This window comes from Phoenix dactylifera, chromosome 4 (assembly GCF_051530095.1).
Source record: "Phoenix dactylifera cultivar Ajwa chromosome 4, Ajwa_hap1_PhDact_Kaust_v1.1, whole genome shotgun sequence".
In the NCBI taxonomy this organism is placed as follows: Eukaryota; Viridiplantae; Streptophyta; class Magnoliopsida; order Arecales; family Arecaceae; genus Phoenix; species Phoenix dactylifera.
In genome coordinates, this window is record NC_143193.1 from 45,737,008 (window position 1) to 45,755,400 (window position 18,393).

At 40.9% G+C, this 18,393-nt stretch overlaps 2 protein-coding genes and 1 long non-coding RNA gene across 4 annotated transcripts; 2 read left to right on the forward strand and 1 right to left on the reverse strand.

The window, feature by feature from the left end:
* Positions 1–500: 500 nt before the first annotated feature.
* Positions 501–5,298, forward strand: LOC149767810 (uncharacterized). Its single transcript, XM_089930395.1, has 2 exons — positions 501–3,848; positions 4,594–5,298. Exons 1-2 carry the CDS (start codon positions 501–503, stop codon positions 5,296–5,298), a joined length of 4,053 nt encoding a protein of 1,350 aa, XP_089786521.1.
* An 865-nt stretch (positions 5,299–6,163) lies between these two features.
* On the reverse strand, positions 6,164–17,533 carry LOC103702929 (argininosuccinate synthase, chloroplastic-like). Its single transcript, XM_008785570.6, has 10 exons — positions 17,008–17,533; positions 16,355–16,413; positions 16,178–16,259; positions 15,396–15,561; positions 15,095–15,143; positions 14,485–14,667; positions 10,183–10,257; positions 9,916–10,101; positions 9,166–9,254; positions 6,164–7,245 (listed from the first exon to the last, which is right to left on the reverse strand). The coding sequence occupies exons 1-10, from the start codon at positions 17,075–17,077 to the stop codon at positions 6,693–6,695; spliced, it is 1,512 nt and encodes a 503-aa protein (XP_008783792.2). The 5' UTR covers positions 17,078–17,533; the 3' UTR covers positions 6,164–6,692.
* On the forward strand, positions 7,074–11,844 carry LOC103702928 (uncharacterized). 2 transcript variants are annotated; one of them, XR_001879198.4, is made up of 4 exons: positions 7,074–7,213; positions 9,531–9,657; positions 9,822–10,084; positions 11,392–11,844. It is a non-coding gene; the product is annotated as an uncharacterized LOC103702928 (long non-coding RNA). The 2 variants fall into 2 exon arrangements; XR_015977250.1 differs by lacking the exon at positions 7,074–7,213 and having other exon boundaries at positions 9,254–9,657.
* Positions 17,534–18,393: the final 860 nt, after the last annotated feature.

Sequence of the window (18,393 nt, forward strand, 5' to 3'; positions counted from 1 at the left end):
TCTACAAATCCAAAATACACGCGTTCACACACGTTCACAAGACAAACAGAAACCCTAGTAGCAGCACTTTTAATATTAACTGTGGAGCTAGATCAATTCGGGGAAACATACGTGGCTCCGTACCATCTTGCATAGTCCGAAAACCTAGTACTACTGGACTGCATTACTTGTTGGCCTGCGCTTCATAGTAATTTACAGTTTGCTATGACTATTTGCTAGGGAGTAGTTTTAGTTTATATTGAGCATCTACTTTGCAATTGTGAATTCATTTCATGCATTAGGTCTACTTAGGAACCTTTATAGTTGGTCGGCTACTACATTTTGTCATTCATTTTATGCATCTACGTAGTGGTCGTGTCGCATCTCATCTTGAGTTTCCACTAGACATGGATTCCAAAATTGAAGCCCTATTAAAAGCTATCCATGACACTAATATTCAAGTCCAAAATACGAATGCCCAAGTCCAAGCAAACAACGCCCAAATTCATGACCTAACCACAATGTCCACCCAGGTTAATGCTCGACTCGATTCAATTGAGGCTTCAATTCAAAGGGTTATTGAATCCCAAAAGGTTAGTACTCCCCATTTACCGGGTCTTGATGAGGATGATACCCTAGAACAAATCCTAGAACAACAAGGTTCGGTTCGGCAGGGCAACTTTGATCATAGGTCTGTTTCAGGTCACCATTATGCCTACCCTCGCCCTAGAGGACCTGGTCCCATTCCTCCTGTTGATAGAGTTCACCGACATACCGTAGAATCTAGAGAGCCTCGTGACCCTGATGAAGATGTAATGCGAGGCATTAGGGTTGAAGCCCCCACTTTCGATGGTCGTCTTGATCCGAAGGTCTTCTCCGATTGGCTACACGAAATGGATCACTTCTTTGAGTGGTACAATCTGTCGGAGGAGAAAAAGGTCCGATTCGCTCGAATGAAACTCCTTGGTCGAGCCAAGTTGTTTTGGCAAAACACCGAACAACTGTTAGCCAGGAGACATCAACCTGCTATTACCGATTGGGTAGAGATGAAAAAAAAATTAAAAGAAAAATACCTTCCATTAAGTTATCAATCTGACCTCTTAGATCGATGGAACAATTTAAGACAAGGTAGTCGCCCAGCTACTGAATACATCGCCCAATTTGATGAATTTATGATGCGTAGTAATGTAGCTGAAGATGAACGTATGATCTTGAGCCGATTTCGACGAGGCCTAAATGATGAGCTTAGGAAAGAACTTGTCCTTCGTGAAGTGTCCACCTTAGACCAAGCCTATACGTTTGTGCAAAATTATGAACAATTCTCCAAATCTATGTTTGCTAGGCGCCCTGACACCAGGCGGGTCCCCACTAGTGCCCAACCATCTGGATCCAGACCCCCAGTCGGTTCTGTCCCTCCTAAACCCTTTTCTTCTCCACCTATCCAAAACCGAGATATTAAAGGCAAAGGAATTTTAGGTGAACCTCCAAAACCAAGCTCACGAATTCAGTGCTTTAAATGCCAAGGGTTTGGTCACGTTGCCTCCCAATGTGCAAATCCGACCCTAGTTATTGACACACATGAACCGACGGATGACATAGATAATTTGGAGGAACAAATTTATGAGCCTAATTTAGATGATATTCACGATGTCGAAGACGAAACTGAGGAAGAACCACACACTTTAGGTTGTATCCGACCTACTCCCCAGATAATTGCCCACGAAGCTGACCGATCCACTGTGAATGTAGTGAGGTGTGCAATTACCCAGCCTAAAGAGACTGATGACTGGAGACGAACCTCAATTTTCCACACTTACATTAAATGCGGCGAAAAAGACTGTAAAGTTATCATTGATAGCGGGAGCTGCATTAATGCGATATCTTCCAGCATTGTCGCCCGCTTGGGTCTGACCCCTGTGTCCCAACCTCACCCTTATAAGGTCTCCTGGATCGACACGTCGTCCATTCACATTAAGGAACGGTGTCTTGTACCTATTCAAATCCTCTCTTATAAAGACACTGTCTGGTGTGACGTACTCCCAATGGACGTAGGTCATCTGATATTAGGTAGGCCTTGGTTGTTCGATCTCGATGTCACCATCTACGGTCGAACTAACTCTTGCTCCTTTGTATTCCAGGGTAAAAAGATTAAGCTTAATCCTTTACGGCCCAAAACGCTAAATAAGAGTACAGACAAGAGTAAATCAAAGGGGAAGGAACTGCATATCCTTAACCCCACGGAATTTGAGAGGAACGTCTTTAAGGACTCTCCGGTGTTTGCCCTACTAGTTAAAGAACTTCAGCCCCATCTTAACAGCACATTATCGGCTGAATCCCTCGCTATTCTCGAGGAGTTCAAAGAAGTTTTTTCGGAAGACCTTCCAGATCATTTACCCCCTTTGCGTGATATTCAGCACGCCATTGACCTAGTCCCGGGAGCTACCCTTCCTAACCTGCCCCATTATCGGATGAACCCTTCTGATCATGCAGAGCTCCTAAAGCAAATTAACGAGCTTTTACAAAAGGGATTTATTCGAGAGAGTCTAAGTCCTTGTGCCGTACCTGCCCTTCTTACTCCAAAAAAAGATGGGACTTGGCGAATGTGTGTAGACAGTCGGGCTATTAATAGAATCACGGTCAAATACCGTTTTCCTATTCCCCGGCTCGACGATATGCTGGATATGATGGCAGGTGCCTCGATTTTCTCCAAGATTGACTTAAAAAGTGGCTACCATCAAATCCGAATTCGTCCAGGAGATGAATGGAAGACAGCCTTCAAGACAAAAGATGGCCTCTATGAGTGGCTGGTAATGCCTTTCGGCCTCTCAAACGCTCCAAGTACATTTATGCGAGTGATGACTCAAGTACTCCGACCTTTTATGGGCAAATTTTTAGTCGTGTACTTTGACGATATCCTTATTTATAGTCACACTAAGGAGCAACATTTAGGCCATTTAAGGCAAGTTTGTACGACTTTATGCAACGAGCGCCTCTATGCTAACCTTAAGAAGTGTTCATTTTTCACTACTCACGTAAACTTCTTAGGGTATATAGTCTCCTCTGAAGGTTTATCTGCTGATCCTGCGAAAATCACCGCAATTGTTGAATGGCCTGAACCTAAGAATATTACTGACATCCGTAGTTTTCACGGCCTGGCCACATTTTACCATCGTTTCATTAAGGGCTTCAGTACACTTATGTCACCTATCACTGATTGTCTTAAACGAGGTGATTTTCAGTGGACACGCGCAGCCGCTAAAGCATTTAATGACATTAAGACAAAAATGACGGAAGCGCCAGTTATGCGACTCCCTGATTTTAACAAAGTTTTTGAGGTGGAATGTGATGCATCTGGCTTGGGAATAGGTGGTGTGCTTAGTCAAGAACGTCATCCTATAGCCTATTTTAGTGAAAAGCTGAATGAGGCTAGACAACGATATTCCACCTATGACAAGGAATTTTATGCCATAGTCCAGGCCCTACGGTATTGGCGACATTATCTCCTTCCTAATGAATTTGTTCTCTATTCTGACCATGAAGCACTTCGTTTTCTTAATTCCCAGAAAAAACTTAATCATCGACATGCCAAGTGGGTTCAGTTCCTCCAGGATTACACTTTTGTCCTCAAGCATATGTCCGGTGCTGCGAACAAAGCTGCTGATGCGTTAAGTCGTCGAGTAACTCTGTTGTCCGCCATGTCTGTTTCCATCACCGGTTTTGATAGACTTAAGCTCGATTACTTGTCTTGTCCAGATTTTGGCCAACTCTATAATGCCCTTGCTGATGGACAAGGACCTTTGATTGATGGTGTTTATCTACAAGACGGGTACTTGTTCAAAGCTTCCAAGCTCTGCATTCCGCGCACTTCCGTGCGCGATTTCTTGATATGGGAAGTGCATGCCGGTGGTCTCTCTGGACATTTTGGCCGTGATAAGACCATAGAAGAAGTTGAACGTCAATTTTTTTGGCCAAGTTTGAAACGGGATGTTGCTAAAATTGTGGGACAGTGTCGCACGTGTCAACTAGCTAAGCACAAAAAACAAAATACTGGCCTATACACTCCGTTACCTGTCCCAGATCGCCCTTGGCTTGACCTTAGTATCGACTTCGTACTCGGCCTTCCTCGCACATTTCGGAAACATAACTCCATTTTTGTGGTTGTGGATCGTTTTTCTAAAATGGCCCACTTCCTTCCTTGTTCCAAAACTTCTGATGCCTCTCGAGTAGCCAAGATATTTTTTGATGAGATTGTTAAGTTATACGGTTTACCAAAAACCATTGTCTCCGATAGGGATGTCCGTTTCATGAGCTATTTTTGGAAAACCTTGTGGCATCTGGTTGGCACCAAACTTAAATTTTCTACGGCTTATCATCCTCAAACCGATGGCCAAACCGAAGTCGTCAACCGAAGTCTAGGTAACCTTCTGCGTAGTCTAGTCGGGGATCACAATCGTAACTGGGATTCTATTCTGCCTGTCGCCCAATTTGCATATAATTCATCAGTCAATAGATCTATCGGGATGAGTCCATGGTTATAAAGCTCGCAAACCTGTAGATCTCCTACCTATGTCCCCCCATATTCGCATTTCTGAGTCTGCACATGCATTTGCACAGCACATTCATAATCTGCATCAGGAAATTAGCAAACGCATTCATATGAGTAATGCTCAATATAAGCTACAAGCTGATTCTCATAAGCGAGATAAATCATTTCAAACTGGGGATTATGTGATGATACGTATTCGGCCTGAGCGGTTTCCATCTGGAACCGTCAAGAAACTGCAGGCTCGTAGTGCTGGGCCCTTTCGAGTATTGCAACGCGTGGGTACTAATGCTTACGTTCTTGATCTTCCCTCTGATTTTGGTATTAGCTCCACTTTTAATATTGAGGATTTGGTTGCTTACAAGGGCCCCCTTTCTATTCCTACTGATCCTTTCGCTCCGCCATCACTTGAGCTTGATGATACTCCTCTTCTTGATTCCACCCCATCCCCGACCAATCTAGCTTTACCACCAGCACAAAAAGAACATATTGATGCCATTTTAGATGAGCAGACTGTTTCTACCAGTGATGGGGGTGTTCAGCGTTTTCTGGTTCGTTGGCGAGGACGCCCCGAGTCTGATACTACATGGATTACCCGTGCGGAGTTACAGCGCATTGACCCAGATCTTTTGGAGTACTACCAGAGTCATTCGTCGGGGTCGCCTTCTTCTTACCAGGGGGGAGTTGGTGCGGACACGAATACTGGACTGATTATTTTGCGGGATTCTGGTCGTCGCAGGAAGACGGTCCAGCCACTTTCATTGTGGCTGGATTGATTGATGTTTTTTTTTATTATTATTTATTTTGATAGGATTAGTTTGCATATTGTCTTGTGAGGACCTCTTTCGAATCGTTTTTATTATTGGGACTTATTTGTTATTTGGTGGCCCTATATATATATATAGGGCATGCATTTGTTATTTTTTTTTAATGAATTATTGAATGAAAATTGGTCTTCTTCTTCCTCCTCCTTTTCTCCTCCTTCTCTTCTTCTTCCCCTCTTCCTCTCCTCTTTCTCTCTGTATTTCAATCCGTACTTCCGTCCTGCATCACGAGCCCAAGCCCGAGCCTAAAATTCTGTGAACAAGCTGAGCCCAAGCCTCTCAAGGACTTGACTCGACTCGTTAATAGGCCTATGAAGAGGCCTTCCTGGCCAGACATGTTTATAAGGAGGCAAGTAGGACCGTGGATTGGGTGGTCAGTCACTCAGACGGCATTTTGTAGATGCAGAAAGTTGTCCAAAACTTTCCGTAATATATTATTTTCTGACTTTATTAAGTATCTACGTACTCATGTACTGTGAGGTGCCGGCCTTAAAAAAAAAAAAAAAAAAGGGTTGATTAAAGTTAGTAGTTGGAATCCTCGGCTGAGATTCTATTTCATAATGGATTCCTAGGGATTTTAACACAGACAGACTTGGGTTCGGTTCATCACAATCTGGCGTGTAAGTTTGGTCCCACCCATAGCCAGTTTGCACCGACATAAAACCAGAATTCTACAATTGTAGATTTTCCAAACTAGAAGTATCAAGTTTCAGTATACACAAGTGCAGTCTCCCTGCTCACACTCCCGTCCATTCCACAATCACCGCTTGCCCTGACACACCAATGGCAGGATACCACTAAAATATCATATCGACCATGAAAGAAAATGTGATGGATAAAAATAAAATAACCACTGATAGACGCAGCTTTAGGCATCTTCCGTTTACCAAGGGAATATTACCAACCTCAGCACCACCCACAAAAAAAAAAAAATAATGCCAATCAGCAGTAGCGGTGTCAGAAATGGACACATAGCCATCAATCAACATTCTGACACAGTGCAATGATAATATTCTGACCACAAAAACGGCTCTTACCTGCTCCAGAAGAGCCCCACACCAACAAGCCACAAGAATGATTGAGGCAGTCGCCACCTTTCCATCACATCATCTCAGTTGTTGCGGCATCCATTTCCCACATCCCATGCGCAATGATACCAACCAGCCGACCCAAGAACCATACCATCAGGCCATCAGACTGTGCACAGCATCGTACAGCATTTAGAATACCTGTACCCAGATATAAAGTATAGCACATGTAGGAGAACCTTAATGAGAAAAGCCTACAAAAAATATGCTATGCTTGCACCACCAAATTCTCACAACAGCCAAGAGAAGAGGAAACTCTCAGATGCCCCTCTCAAGCATGGCCCGGACTCTGGTAGGAAGCCCATATAGCCGGATGAATCCAGCAGCATCAGCCTGGTTGTAGATCAGGCCGTTCTCGAAGGATGAGATGTCTTCTCTGTACAAGCTGCATGAGCTCCTCCTGGACGCAACGCTGACCGACCCCTTGTAGAGCTTGAGAGTCACCGACCCGGTCGTGGTCTCCGAGATCTTTTCCATGAAGGCGTCCATCGACCGGCGGAGCGGATCAAACCAGCGGCCGGCGTACACCAGCTCGGCGTACTTGAGGGCGAGCACGTCCTTCACCTGCATGGTCTCCCGGTCCAGCGTCAAGGATTCGAGCTCGCGGGCTGCGGTCCAAAGGATCGTGCCGCCGGGCGTCTCATAGACGCCGCGAGACTTCATGCCAACCAGCCGGTTCTCGACCATGTCCACGCGTCCAATCCCATGCTTACCGCCAACCTCGTTGAGCTCCGCGAGGAGGGATGCAGGGGTGAGTTCTTCTCCATTGAGGGAGACAGGTATGCCTGAATTGATCCCAATCTCCACGTATCTGCAAATCATACAGTTTGATTCTATTCAAGTTATATATTTACACACTGATGGACTACAGAGGAGTAATAGCATCTTTGAGCATTTTCTGATATAAATACACACAGCAGTCTGCTTTCTATTGTCAGGACTGAAAGAAATGCTTATATGAAACGTTTTCGCAAGCACATCATATGTAGAATATAGAAGGATATAATTAGCATACTCATTGACCCAGCAGCCATGAAACTTGTGGGTTTTTCCCAAAGGAAAGCAATGATGAATAAACTCATAGATGTACTTCCTTTTCCTCCATCTCTGCTGCATGACAAGGAGGTAGACCGTGCATCTGCTTAGAAAGCAGGGTAATTATCAAACCAGAAGGTCCTTGCACTGCTCAGCCCTATATCCATTTGATTTGTACATCAGCACAGGACCATATAACTCTTTTGTAACAGAAGGATGAGAAATCAACCATCATCGGTTTAAGAAGAAAAAGGAGGAAAAGAAGCAAAGAATGGCAGGTTTTAAGGTAAGAAATCAAGACTAATCCAGAGAAGTCCCTCATCATCTGATGCCACAAAGGTCAATAACACAATCACAAAGACTTGTGATGCGACAAATGGATGCCAGCCGGCTCCACGGGCTGGGATGCCGTCTTATGCACCTCGACACGTGTGCCACATGTTCTGAGACACGTGCCAAACTTCTGTGATCCGAACACACATCTAGATACGCATCTCCGTCTAGGCACTCTGGTGGGTCCATACACCTAGATGTACATCTCTAGGTGATTTAAGTGGATTTTACGTGGCTGCCCAGGTGGTAACCTCACAAACTGAAGCACTGCCTAGAGTATAGGCATCTATATCGATATTTAATATGCCTGACATGAATAACATTTACTATAACAGTAGGTTCTATGAGCTCATGAGCTGTATCGCTTCTACAAGCTGCCCAAGTAAGCAAGATGTGAAGGAGTAGCAAAGCAGCCTTCTCCCACGGGAGAGTATGTGCCACCAAATTTTAGAAAGCTTTACAACCAACTCCAGGTTCGCCTCAAATCCTATCCAAGACAACTCGATGCAAGAGATGAACATTTAATGAAACCTAAAGGACGACTTTGGAAAGAGATTTGATACGAAAGCAACTGCATTTAACTAAGTGGTGACAAGACACTAAAAAGCTCAATTGGCTTACAACACTACATGTCACGGCTAGTGTATACTTATAATAAAACCTTAAAAAAGAAGTTATACACCCCAATTTTAAATATACACACACACACATACATACATACACATGTACATGTACATGTACATACATACACACACACATGTACATGTACATACATACATATATATATATATATATATATATATAGAGAGAGAGAGAGAGAGAGAGAGAGAGAGAGAGAGAGCTTTTACTATTTTGTGAATAGTCGAAGCAGTCCAACTTGAGCAGTAGCCAAGTAGCAAACTGGATATGAGGGCAATTGTTTCATTTTTCTTCCTCCCCATTAAACAACATAAGCAAGATGAATGGATATATGAAATATGACCATGAAATGCTCCTTTTCTTATTTAAGATAGAGTTGATTAATCACCGACGACTCAAACTACAATCAACCTCCTATGATGACTAGGTGCTTCATCTAAGTGGATAGTGGGTCTACACAGGTCTGCCTAGAAACTTAGGAAGACCATGCAAGAGGCCATAATTGAATGGTAATAGAAATATTTTCAGAAAAATTGGATCATTTGCACATACCGCCAATTTCACCTGCAGTTTTTACATTAAAAAGTCGACCTGGAGATTACCAAATTCCAGAAACTAAATGCTACTAGATGTATAACAAAATAATTTCAGGCCTTTACGATAACTGAGGTACGAGATTAGCAGTCAACTGAGAGATTCATCTAAGCAAGATGAGGTCACTTACTCAGGTTGATTAGGTGCATCTTCTGGGTCAACAGTCATCATGTACATATCCTTCTTTGGCTCATTTGCAGGGTCCTCCAGAATGTCTCCCTTCAAAATTAAATAACAGATTGTCAGACTTTCATGTTTTCATCAATAGCTGCATTTTGCAATAATCAAAAAATTAGGGTAGAGGAAAAAAATCATATACACTATCAGCATACAATTAGGTAGTCCTAGAAAAAAACAGTTTTATGCCTCCTATTCACCATTCCTTTTGTCTAGAGAACTTCCAAGTTCGCATAAGAACAATTTATTCAATGAAACTCATGAAGGATAAAAGTGTAACAAATTGCCCAGCTGACACCAAGTTATTTACATCTGCAGGGAGGAGACAGTGGTTAGGGAGGAAATTGCTTTCACAAGATAAACCGCAGCACATCTGCAAAACAGCATCTGGTTCTGGTGTATGGTCTGTGTTGTTCCCATGAATGACAGCATTTTGGAGGGGAAGGTACCATATACATGAAAAAAAAATTCTCTACAGAAAAATGTAGTGTTCGTTCTAAATTTAAGTTATTTGTTACTTCCATTTTCCAAGTATTTTATAGCTTATAAAAACTGAAAGATAAAAAATGAAAATAGATGCCTGACAAAAAGAAAATTTTCTCTGAATAGGTGCATAAGCAACAGAAATGCTTAGACACGGAATAGCAGCATCAAGATAATCATAGACTGGTCCTCCAGTGACTCAGTGAAAAAGTCAAGATACCTCATGGCTAAGGTGCCATAGATTACGATCTCTGCTGTAAATTGATTTCCTTGAAACAGGAACAGGAACATTGTGTTTCTTGGCATACTCGATAGCATCTTCTCGACCTGTGATCTCCCATTCCCTCCATGGTGCCACAACTTTGAGTTCAGGATTCAGAGCAAAGAAGGTAAGTTCAAACCGAACCTGCAGCCAAAGATATGGCACAAATGATGATTAAAAGAGCAAAGATGTAGAAAGCATTCCTCAAAGTAAAAAAGCACACACCTGATCATTTCCTTTTCCTGTGCATCCATGCGAGACTGCATCTGCACCAACTTCTTTAGCAACATCAACCATTGCCTGCCATCCAAAATCAGATCCATGAAACAGACTTCTCTTCCTTTCAATATTATATTTTCTTAGTTAGCTTTAAGATTATTAAAGAATCATGCAGAAGTTAATGTGGCGAGCAAAAACTACATAACCTTTCAGCAAGCATGTTCCTGAATATTTGGGCAAAAGGAAATCCATAATCAATAAATATTAAAAGGCTTTAGCCAATGTCTGTAAGGATGCACAGATGCTGCACTACATATTTATTCATGTACTTCATTTCAGAGACCTAAACAAATAGTGCCCCTTATTCCTATCAACTAGCATCCTATTTCTGCAGATAACAAGTTTAAGCCATGAATTGGCACAGATTTTCAACATTGCTAGAACCATGTCAGCCTAATGCATTCAAGTCACCACGATTTAGTTCCCATCAAGAAATGCAGCATGCTTAACAACCAAAATTTTACTAATCTTCATGCTCAAGATAGGCTCATGTTCCTTTTCTACTACTATCAAAACCAATTTCACCAAAATTACAGTAGATGCCTGAATATTCAAGTTCTTTAATTTTCTCCTACAAAATTTTTTGGTGCCTACACAAAACCACCTTAAAAAATGGGATCTCTAACCTTTTTCTAGCCAGAGAAGTCCATCCCATGATGAACCTGCATAAGTGGGTACTGTCAACAAATGGAGACATAAAAGTCTTGCTAAGTGAATTATCAGCCAGAGGCAGTTAAAAAAGGACAACACTTTAAATTTGTCTGCAGTATTTACAAATAACCAAGACCATAAACACACACACACACACACACACACACACACACTACATAATACTCGAACATCAACATGAACAAAACAACTTTAGCCGATATGTGTTGGAATACAGAACTATAGGACTACCTTTCAGAACTCATTAAGAATGTCTAAGGGCGAGCTGAAACATGTACATGTCCATTGAATGTGAATAGAAGACTATGCAACAAGACCTGCAAACATGAAATCACCTAATCCCTTTCTTTCTGCCATACAACATATTATCTTTCCATCACACACTCATTTTATCATTGGAGAAGCTGCTCTACAATGGTTTCACCTTTTAGTTCAGAAATGGAACAAAAAGAACAATGATTAACTTCTTTTCTTGTTTACCTTTAGGCAAGTGTATTGACTCAAGTTTTGGCCACATCATTGCAGTCAGCAAGCTCTGTGCTATCATCTCGTCTTAGGTATGCAACATATTCATCATTATAATACATGGTTCTAACATCCCTACTATTTAATGTCTTTTGCAATGAAATCTCTTAATCAACTGTCAGCTTCGCTTTATTACTTGCTTCCCAAATTACTGTAGTATGCATACAGCTGCATTATTATCATCTATGACCTTCATATATTACATGAGACTATGAGAGGGACAGAGGCACGAAGGCTACTGTATGAATTTTATTGTCCCCACTACTGAATTTACTGAACTGTCGAAAGTCATCCATGGTTGCTCCTCAAGTTTTATGGCAATCTCCATTTCTTGTATTCCTGGGCCCATCAAAAGCTTGAGAAGATGCCTCGATATTGTTTGGAATCTTGAATTATGAAAATTTTCAGTGCTCAGTGATGGTTTCCATATCTTTTCTGCGATTACAAGCTGTGAAAAAGGTTGACTAGATACAGGTTTGGATGATTTTGCTCTCTCTCTCTCTCTCTCTCTCTCTCTGTGTGTGTATATGTGTGCGGGCGCACCTGAGACTCTATTGGCTTTTTCATTTGTAGCTGTAGGATGGCTCATCTACCAACTTCTGCATAGTTATCATACTTAACCTAACCTGCTTGTGTTTTCCTTTTAATTTTTCATATGCATCACTAACTTAGCCTTCATTGACTAATAAGTACCTTTCTACTACTCATTTAGTTATATTTGACTTTTGAGTGGTCTTTACTCTTTCAGAACCTAGAGGCATACTTCTTGTAATGTTGCACCTGCTTGTACTGGCATTTATAGATGCATCCTTCCATAACATTGTATCTCCTACTTAAGGATTAAACTATGAGCCCGTATCAAACCCTATCTTACAACGAATACCATGCTGGTAACTTTTAAGAAGAGTACAAGGGAGCACTCTTGCCTTTACTTTGTATAATCCATGTTGACTGGTATCACTATATATAGACCTGCTTCAGTGTGTACAACACAGATAAGCAGTTAATAAGCAGCAGCAATATCCTTCCATTTCTGTACTTGTGCCTTGGAACGTTCGAAGCTTGTCTACTCTCATCCACCCTTTTCTGCCTTTTTAAGGATCTGAAGGCTTGCTTAGGCTTCATTTGGCACCACTTCCACTTTTTTTTATTTCTTATTTTTGTTTCTAATTATTTCTATCTTGTCTTCAATATTCTAAAAACAAAATAAATGTATTTGAGAACTAGGATAGGTGGAAGCCAGGGCAAATATCAAAGTGAGGGCAGGAAGGACCCCAAATCTCTCAAATCAACACAAGAGACTTTACCAATTCAGCCGGTCGAGACCTTGGAAAATAAAAAGTATTAAGTAAGTACAATTTTTTTCATTTTTAAAATCAGATAAAACAATAAGGCATTATTAATGGTGGCTGCATTGTTTGATCACAATGATACTAGTGAAAATGATAGGGGCAAGTGGTGGTGGATGATAGTGGGGGTGCTGTGAGGTTGGTAGTGGCAGCACTGGAGGAATGTGGTGATGTTTGTGATAGCTACAAATGGTGGAAATAATAGTGGAGAGGTGCTGGTGATGGCCTCAAGGGGTAGTGAACATGGAGGTAGTGAGTGGTGGTGACAGTGGGTTATAGTGATTAGCATTGGGTGGATGGGTTGAGGCATTTTATGCAGTAAAGGTACGAGGTAGGATTGTGATAACCTACGATGTTATTGATGTTTTCCAAATTTTCTAAGTGCAAAAGTTTCACTTACAAAATGTCCAGAGCAAGACTTGCTCAAATTTTGGGAAATGGGCTACTTGACGGACATTGGCTGGGTCTCACACTAGAGGTCCTGCTGCCAAACTTTGTCCCATCTGTTTATGCTATCAAAACCTGTGCTGTTTGGATGAGGATGTCGGGATTGCCTTATGAAATACCTAGACAAAGCTGTAGCTAGTGATTGCTGAATTGACCCAAAGCTGTAGCCCATATCAGACCGAACAGATGCCAAGTCAAAATGGTTCAAGGTTCGCTTTAGTGAGGTTATAAAACCTTATAAAACCAGCATGTTTGATTATAAAAATGGCTCACTGTAGTTATAAAAATGGGTTGGTTATATAAAAATGGCTCACTGTAGTTTTCCTGGCAGCCGTCGGCTACCAGGTATGCGTTCATCTCCGCTCTCTCTCCCCCCCAACCAAAAAAAGGAAAAAACATTCATGATATCATCCTGTCGTAGCCCCTTATCGTGGCGATCAAATTCTATCAACCTACAACCCAGGTTGAACGGATTTGACCATGGTCAAGATAGCAGGTTGGCTGACCTCGTATCATACAGGCCTAACAGCAGAAAACCACTTAGTAGACCATGTCAGTTCTAAAGAAAGCTATAATATATGATCTCGTGGCTCTCTTATCTGACTTTTAAAATGGACATCCCAAAACACAGAATTTGACTCTGGCAGGACATGTTTAAGAAAAGTATTCTGAGCTGTCTTTTTTTTTACATAACAAGAAATGAAAAGTAATAACATCTTACTTCTACCAAAGAAAAATGATGTAAATAACAAAGTTATCAAACTACTGCTTCTATTAAGATTCTATATATATATATATATATATATATATATATATAACTCTAAATTTTACAATGAACTTGCACGTAAAAATACATAATATTGTTCAGAATTTTTAGCTAAGTTCACCCGTAAGATAGCTATGGTGCAAATAACAAAGACTATCAATGCAATGACATGTAATCAGTTAGGGAAAGACCTGTTTGGAAAAAAAATGAAAAAAAAAAGAGATGCAATTTATCTCAGCTTCAGAAACAGGTTTAATGATGCATTCCTTACAGGTTCTTGAATTAAAAATCATATTTGTTGCAGAATTAAATCCATCAAATATAATGAAATATAATGAGAATCTTGTCCCTAAGATCATATACAAACATTAAAACAATAAGTTATTAATTATTACCCAAAATCTCCAGATAGTCACATACAAATTCTCTATAATCAATAACTAATTCAACTGAAAATGAAGCATAAATACTATATATACATATGAACATCACCTTAGCAATAACAGGGCGAGCCATTGAGGTCCCAAGCAAATACTTCCTTTCGTAGGTAGCCCCAGCTCTCAAACAGGGGAATATGTAATCTCTAACAAATTCCTCTTTTAGATCTTTTACAACAAGTTGACTTGCACCACTGGCTTTGGCTTTTCTTTCCAAGCCATCGATTTCCATGACACCCTATTAAAAAAAGAAGGGAATGTTCGATAAATGAGCTGAAATGAATACCTGTAGGGAATTTGTGATCAACTAAACAGTAAAAGTTTCGGTCCAACAAGTAGGATGGTTTGATGAAGAACTATGGAAGCTCTAAGATTGTTAAATAATGACTGTAAATGGAATCTTTATAACCAATACTAAATGAAATTCGAGTATTTAGGTGTGTTTGTGCCCTATACAAAATAGTTAAATAAATGTTCATGAGCAAAAAGTCACCTGATTTATGGTACTATTTTACAAGAATTATATAGGATCAGCATGCTTGAGGGTAAAACATGTCAAATAAAAAGAACTAAATAATGAAATGGCATCAAAGTACAGGATTTGTTAAGAAATCAATACTCTCTAGTTTATTTACAGCAAACTGACAATTCAATCAGTCACTTACTTGACCAACATCCGCAGTGAAGCACACAACTTCACATCCGTAGTTCTCCCTACAATTCATAGATGACAAAGAATGAGATGATGGGAAATGCAAATCAAAGTAAACAGATAAGGCAAGCATTCATTGTTCTCCAACTCAAAAGTACAACACTGGCAAATGCATTTGTATGAAATGCTAAATTATTGGTACACCATACACTCCAAGTACTTCTACCTAAGAATATTTACAGCACATAAGGAATTAAGATTATTAAAATGACAAATAGAAGAAAATCACATTCTATGCAAGGCATGAGCTATACCTTAGCCATGGGACAATTACTGATGTATCCAAGCCACCGCTGTAAGCCAAAACCACTTTATTCATCTTCCCACGCAACCCGCTACCATTATGACTGCCATAGATATCAGTTTTTCCTGAAAATATGGCATCTGTCCCTTTTTCGCCAGCCAGTACACACTGAATAGCTGAATATTAAAGATGGAAAAGGAAATTAGAACATATAATACCAACAGCAGAACAGATCACTAAAGCAACCAACCTAACAACATTTCTCAAATACAACCTGAAGCAAAGAGTTTAGATGAATTTAAATGTATTTCGATTAAGTTGAGAGCAGGCATGTAAAAAGCTTCTTTTTTTCTGATGCAGAAATTAGTTTCCAAATCTGTTTCCTCTTCTTTTGAGTAACCACTGGTCAATAGACTTATCCAACATAAGATGAGAGAGAGAGAGAGCATTTCAAAAGCACAGTTTTCATATTCCCTGTATGTTCCCCTAATAATGAACAAGATGTCAGATTTAATAATCTCTGACCCATCTTACCATTTCAAAGGTATTTTGCATGAAAACTATGCTGAAAAAGTTTCTAAGCACATGGCTCAAACTCCAAAGTTTTGAAAACTTTCAGTTTCAACCAGAAGCAATCAATAACCAACGTTCATTTTGTTCCGACAATCAAGTGCTTGTTTGTGCATGCATCTGAAACTTAGGTGCATATGCAATGGACAGAAAATGAATTCCAAAATTACATAATTTTTCACTAAAACTGAAACAAATTACAAGCAATTCCTCTTCGCATACCTTGGTTCCGATAAACACATGTTTGTTGTGAATTCTGGTGAATGATCACATTACCACAGAACCCACTTGACCTTGCACCCACCTAATAAAATATCAACACAGTCAGCCTATGACACAGAGAATATAAAATGTCAAAAGGAAGCAAGTCAAATTAGAAAAATTCAACGGCTTCGGTACCTCCCGGTGGAAGTTGGACTTCTTAAAGCAGCATAAGTTATCCCGGTAAGTGGGTGTTCCTTCGAGAACAGAAAACTTTGGTTAACAAGGGATCATAAGCAAAACAAAGCCAGGCATGCATTTGTTGTATAAAATGAGCATAATTCATCATTCCCCTCCTAAATGAATATGAAGAGAGAAACGCGAAAACAATGACAAAATCCATCATGTGAGGTTAAACCGCAAATTCTTTCCCCATAAATTTAAATTCCCATCATTTCTCCACATAATTTGTTTTCATATGTTCAAATATTTTGGAAAACCAGCTACTGATGGAAAACAAACAGATTTCCTCCAAAAAATCTTCAAATTAAAATTTTAAACTTCAGTTTCAGTAGCCGACTAAAGCTCTCGTGGGGCGATTAGGAGACACATGAGAAGACTCAGATCCAATGGAGAAATATTATTTACAGAAAAACCTAAAACAAAGGCAGCGAATCAGGAAATCAATATCGAATGACAGGTTGAGAAAAAAGGAAAGAAGAAATCGGTCGCCAAAATCAACACGAAAACTCGATTAAGATACCATTTGTCTACCCCTGAAAGCCGATAAAGCTACAAAGAACCAAGGAAACAAAGAGAAATCGAAGAAAGGAGCAAAGAATGCGAGTCACCACAAGTCCTCGATCCATGGACCGAAATCTTTGGAGAAGAATAGGCCCCAATCGCCTGCAGCTGAGCCATTCAAAGATCTCCTCCAATGCACCACCACCTCCGACCACGTCTGACGGATCAAAAGCAAACCAGATCTAGGGCTTCGACGAACCCAAAAAGCTTCGATCTTCCCCCGCCTCTCGCTCTCGCTCTCGCTCTCGCTCGCCCGCCCAGCTGAAAATGGCGAGAACCAGGGGGTAAGGCGACGCGCGTTCGCGGTTCGGCCGACTCTCCTTCCACTTGCATCGCCTTTTCACCGTCCACTGCCTAATCAACGGTCAAAGATTTGAAAAAAAGTGTTGGCCGCTCTATCCCTATTCGGTCAGCTCTTGACACGTGGCCAATCTGACGGATGTCAGAAGCCTTAGGTTTTATGCCCCCTCTCGTTGGGGTTTTTGGCAAACCTTGGCGCCCTTCAGGAGCCGCCGCACGTGATGGTGACCTTCCACGAAAGGCCGCTCGTACGCTTCCCGCGTCGATCCGCAAAATGCCCTCGACCACATCTAGGGTATCGAGTCGGATTGGATCCTAGGTAACACTGATCCGATCCAATTTTTGTTCGGGTCCCAATTTTGGATCCGGATCCGATCCGATTGAAGATCGGGTCGGATCCGGGTCTGAGTCGGATCCGGGTCCGATCGGATCTAATATTTTTGTGTTTTTAGGAAAAAAATTTGGGCAAATCTAATTTGGTCATATCATAATTATGAGGTGCTGGGTGACCGATGACTTGAAAGACTTGCAATTGAGCTCCACACAGAACAGATGACCCATGGCTTACTAACTAAGTCGGTCTACAAGCCAAATTTCATGTCACACTATTTTTTATCTATACGACTGATTGGACGGAACTCGGTGTCTCCCAGCTCCCCTCTCACGAGGACAAAAAAAATCCCAGACCTTCTTCCAAAATCCAATTCCATTACGGAAAACTGGCACATGACCCATATTCAGTTGCAGTGTTCCCTCACTTTCTCCCTTCAAAAGTTAAAAGAAACAAAAACCAAAAAACAGAAGGAAAAAAAAAAAAGGCAGCTACCGAGACACCAGAGGTATCAACAGTGTAATAGATCGAGAGAGAATCCTGATGGGCCGACGTTCCTTTGGATTTTGTGAACCTATGCTTGTTGCTAACTTGCTATCCTGACCAACAGTACCACAACCCACCCAAAAAAAAAAAGAAAAAAAAAAAGAAAAGAAAAGAAAAGAAAAGACTCCCTTTTGCTTTTCATCTCTGTCTCTTCTTCGGGTCCATTCGGGTCGGATCCATTTGGTAAACCCAGACCCGACTCAGAAAATAATTCGGATCCAATTTCAGGACCTGATCCGGACCCGCGGGTCTTAAA

Excerpts from the sequence above, each read along its gene's own strand:
- LOC103702929 (XM_008785570.6), bottom strand. The coding sequence starts at position 17,077 with ATGGCTCAGCTGCAGGCGATTGGGGCCTATTCTTCTCCAAAGATTTCG. Across the intron at positions 10,102-10,182 it reads CAGGAAAAGGAAATGATCAG|GTTCGGTTTGAACTTACCTT; the intron begins GTGTGTGCTTTT and ends CTTTGGCTGCAG. Across the intron at positions 9,255-9,915 it reads TATGGCACCTTAGCCATGAG|GGAGACATTCTGGAGGACCC; the intron begins GTATCTTGACTT and ends TTAATTTTGAAG.
- LOC149767810 (XM_089930395.1), top strand. The coding sequence starts at position 501 with ATGTCCACCCAGGTTAATGCTCGACTCGATTCAATTGAGGCTTCAATT. Across the intron at positions 3,849-4,593 it reads TCTGCATTCCGCGCACTTCC|CACATTCATAATCTGCATCA; the intron begins GTGCGCGATTTC and ends GCATTTGCACAG.